This window comes from Pinus tabuliformis, chromosome 9 (assembly GCF_031772625.1).
Source record: "Pinus tabuliformis cultivar Carrire ecotype Pingquan chromosome 9, CPIR1, whole genome shotgun sequence".
Lineage (NCBI taxonomy): Eukaryota > Viridiplantae > Streptophyta > Pinopsida > Pinales > Pinaceae > Pinus > Pinus tabuliformis.
Window position 1 is genome coordinate 249,815,526 of NC_142307.1, and position 4,699 is coordinate 249,820,224.

Below are 4,699 nucleotides of genomic sequence, written 5' to 3' on the forward strand. Positions count from 1 at the left end.
TTTTAGATGAGCCCTGTTGGTATGCTTCATCAAGGGAATAACCATGTTCCTTTATATTAAAAAATACCTCTTGCTTAGCCATAGTTGGTTCTATAAGATCATATTCATCAGGGAAAATTTTAGGGGCTAATATTCACAAGTGGGTTAATTTTTCATGCTTTTTCTAAAAGAAAGATTTGCCAATTTCCATTTTCTTTAAAAATGATTCGCCCAAATTTTATAGTATAAAATTATTTTAGCGTATAAATTGCCAGAATTTTGTAGAGACTATATATAATATAATTAGAACTTCGAATATTTTTATAAATATGTCACTAAACATTTATAGTTTTCATATTAAGGACTACTAATATTCGCCAAGGTTTATGAACTTTAAGATAAATATCCTTAAAATTTAACTTATACTCATGTTCTATGTTCTCAAGGTGATCATCAAAATATACTAAGTATGACCTACCTTCACTCTTTTTAAAACATAAATCCAGGTCAAAATGCATCTCACAATTGCTACTCTTTCCAATAGTGGCAAGCCCATCAAAACCTACCTGTATGAGGGTCCATGGATAGAGTCACAATGAATCTAGCCATGCATGTTATGAGAGAATAGGTAAGGAGGGAAAACTCATGTACATCATGTACAAAGATAAGTCATGTTTCGAGCGAAGTAATGATGCTTCTTCACCCCCGAGATAGAAAGGTACCCAATGGGTCTAGGCCTAATAAGACCACTGGATACTTGAAAGCTATAGGTGTCGATAAACCCATCAATGCGAAAGGAGGAAAAAACTGAGTGGGCATCACTCTTGCTTTCTATGTTGGAAAAGAAACTGAACACTCAAAGATCGTTTTTCTCTTGCATGAGTACTATCTTCTTGATGTTAGCAGGTCTGCAAGAAAAAAATACAACTTAAGACTAAGTAGTTTTATCTTCTCTTTGTTCGATTTTCAGTGGATAGCTTGGATTTTCACAGGACAGTTTCGTGAGACACTTTTGTTTTGGGTTGTTTTTAGTTCGTATTCTTTTGCTTTTGTGATTGTGATTAGTGTGTATAATGTTGTAAGATATCATTCAACCCTGAAAAATCTTAAATATTTGAATTTTGTTCCACAATATGTTTATAGACATCATATCCTCCTCCTTTTTCCATAGTAGCTTTATATTCATCATATGTTCATTGTATGGAAACATGGGTATTAGAAATAAAGACATTTGGATTGAATGCTTGATTCCAAAATTGAACAAATTGACAATAAACTTTATGGATTCGACTTATCAGTTCTCTAAAGCCCTAGTTTCGTAGAATTGAATTCATTCATAAGAAAGAAACAAAATGATAATTAATAGAGTGGTTGTTGTCACAATTAAATCCGTCCTTATTAGTATCATGAGAAAATAATTGGAGTTGCAGTTGGGCCTTTGATGGATGAATATCTTCCTTGGGAAACTCTCCCATGAATTTGAATCTTCTTTTGATATCCATAATTACAAAAACAATCAACCTATACATCACAATAGTAATGCTCTTTGCATTTTTAAGTATCAATATCCGGCAAGACGTGGTAGGAAGCATAAAATAACACACATCTGTGTTGAAAGCCTTGGTTTCATAGAACTGAATTCATTCGTAGGAAAGAAACAAAATGAAAATTAATAGAGTAGTTGTTGTCACAATTCAATCAGCCATTTTTGCTATCCTGAGAAAAGAATTGGAGATGCAGCTCAGCGTTTGATGGATGGATATCTTAGTGTTTGTCACAATTAAATTCATAGGAGCATAGGTATGGAACAATACATGTGCATTTTCTATATTTAATCTTCACGAATCCATTTCATCACAATCTTCAAAGATCTCTAAAATGGAGTCAACACATCGAGTGTCATGTTTACTATTTTTTCTTCCTAGAAATAGAAACCCACCTCCTTGTCAGTCCATATGGAAAAGCTGAGTTGAAAATTCTAACAAGGAAAGAAGCTTTTTAATTTTAATAAAACATAGGAGGAAGGAGACCTTACTTTGTCCAATTTTTCATGGGAATACTAAAAGAGAGAACCAAAAGGAGAGAATCTATGGATACTCTGCTCATGTCAATGATGCAACTTGAGACACCCCTCTTTAACTAAGATCCAAAATTCTACTTACACTCTTTAGCTAAATCTAGTGACACTTTCACTTTCATCATGGAAAAGTAACAAGTTAATGCTACTCTTTCCTACGCTAGTTCCTTACGGCGTTTACTTTGCAACATCTAGTACAATTACTAGTCTACTCTCTAACAAATAGACATTTGATTTTAATGGCTCAACACCATGCTCTAATTTGACTCTAAGTCTAACTATATCTACATTTTCTAGATAGGTATCATGGATTTGAGCGAATACATTGATAAAACTTCATTTATCGTTCAACTGCCATTATTTATTCTCTCAACTCCATGAGAAACTGCTGCAAGATTAAATTAACGTACAATAGTGGAGCTTTAGGACTTACCTAGTTCTATGAGACCTAATTGACTTGACTCTTAGTCATATTTCTGAAAATTCACGGGCTATGGCGGAAAATCTAGTGCAACGACTGCATACAAGCCAAATAAGGGTTTAAGGTTACATTATTACTTATTCAATGTTGGCATACTAAGTATTAACTCTTTAGTACGTTGTCTAGTTCTGAAAATTCACGGGCTATGGCGGCAAATCTAGTGTGCAACGACTGCATACAAGCCAAATAAGGGTTTAAGGTTACATTATTACTTATTCAATGTTGGCATACTAAGTATTAACTCTTTAGTACGTTGTCTAGTCCAATAATTATGCCGTAAGGCGTTCCCTCTGAGAGGAACTCCCCTCCATGTCGCGATGTCTGGTTATGGGCCCTTAGATCGATTGTTAGACGATGGAATAAACTCCAACCATTAGATCGTCTTCCATCCTTAAGACAGTTGTCACTCAATGATGGGCCTTCTCCCACCACATCGCCAAGGGCCTTTGACCTACGCCGATCTGCAAAAGCTGCCCAATGGAACAAACCTGGAAGCCATTGCCGCCCACTACAGCCTCGTCGTCACAGGTAATTCTCACGGAGGTGGCTGCCAAGATTCCATCTCTCCCTCCACTCAGATGCCGGCCGAGTATCATCCAGTGTACATTAATGGAGTTCTTCTCTCGCATCCTGACATTCTCAATGACGGGTTGTTAGTGATCCATGGTGTTGACAAGCTACTTCTTGATCTTGATCTTGATCACAGTAATTATGACACAACTGCGGGAGCCCTTGTTCCTGCAATGATGTCACCATCACCATCATCATCAGCTAGTCCTGGTCCTGATCATCCCCTGAATGTCATAATGCCCTTCATGCTGCAAGATGCAGCGCTCAGTCTTAGAGATCGCGGTTACAGCATCCTCGCCTTGGCCATGTGCATCAAGTCCCCTGAGCTTCTGCGCCTGCAAAACCTCAGCATCTTTACTCTCGGCGACGATTCCGTTTTCTCAAGCGAAGGCCAAGAATTTTCGAACAATGTGAGGTACCATGAACAGGGACTACAGAAAAATCCAGAAGAAAGATTGTTTCGACCTCGTTAGGAGGATTCAACTGTTACTTCCATTGTTTGAAGAACTTCGAGAATTGCAGGGACCCCTTCCTCGGGTGGCAGCGGAGTGCTTTTCTTCGCTACGAAAAACATTCCATTCTGCGAAAATACTGCTTCAACTCTGCCATGATGGCAGCAAACTGTACCTGGTAATGATCACTTCATTCATTCTCTTCTCTATGCCTTTCCTTTGCATCAACTCTTTCTGGGCAATATGTTTCTTGGTCGTTCATAAAATCATTTGGAATACACAATGCTTCACCTGTTTTCATAGATAAAATTGTGTTTGAGCACATTTCTTTATCTTTCAGCTACAAATTACATAGAGGTTTGTTTTCATGGTTTTTAATCATGGCGGAGGATTAATTTGGGGTTTCAACTTTAATGGCGTGATCCAGGCTTTGGACGGTGAAGCAATTTTGGGTAGATTCCATGCTCTGACCGAAGAACTAGATCGTATTCTAGATGGCATGCCATATGATTTATTAGAGATTTCAGATGAAGTCAGAGAGCAGGTGAGTATTGCCTGTTGTCCAATCTCCTCTTCCTTACCCCTATCATATCGATTTTTTCGTTCTCAACATGTCTTGGTACCCCACGCTACATCTTTTTGGTTTCTATCAGTAGGCTCTCGATGTAGACATATTTCAATAATCAGGAAAGTTGCAAATGAATGAGTCCAAGTACTATTCGAGATCAAAACAGAGGATCATTTTGAATCCGTTGAACTGATTCTATTGTATTAGCGTGTTGTAAATGTTGTGGGAGAGGACATTCCATAGTGTGTTGGATATGCTAAAGGGTAGGAAGATATGAAGATCTGTAAGGTAACAAAAGAGAAAACATACATTTACCCTATCAGGTGGAGATATCCTCTTTTTAACTAACCAGGTTTGTCATGCCTTTCCAGACATCATCCAATCGCACTACATCCCTAACCTATTTTTAGAATCAGTTCTGGACATTAATTTTAGATGTAAAAGTTTTCATTTGATGCTTCCTGTGTGGTTCATCTATCTACTTCGTGCAGTACAATTCCCATATACGAGCCTTATGAACAAAAGGTATTATAAGCAACAGATATTTGTATGACTGACTTTTAAGAATGCCA

At 37.3% G+C, this 4,699-nt stretch overlaps 1 protein-coding gene across 1 annotated transcript; it reads left to right on the top strand.

Annotated features, from left to right (window-relative positions):
• Nucleotides 1–2,950: 2,950 nt before the first annotated feature.
• On the top strand, nt 2,951–3,580 carry LOC149148128 (uncharacterized). Its single transcript, XM_089442075.1, has one exon. It carries the CDS (start codon nt 2,951–2,953, stop codon nt 3,578–3,580), a length of 630 nt encoding a protein of 209 aa, XP_089298201.1.
• The last annotated feature ends 1,119 nt before the right edge of the window (nt 3,581–4,699 follow it).

Coding starts and splice junctions, on each gene's coding strand:
- LOC149148128 (XM_089442075.1), top strand. CDS start 2,951: ATGGGCCTTCTCCCACCACATCGCCAAGGGCCTTTGACCTACGCCGAT.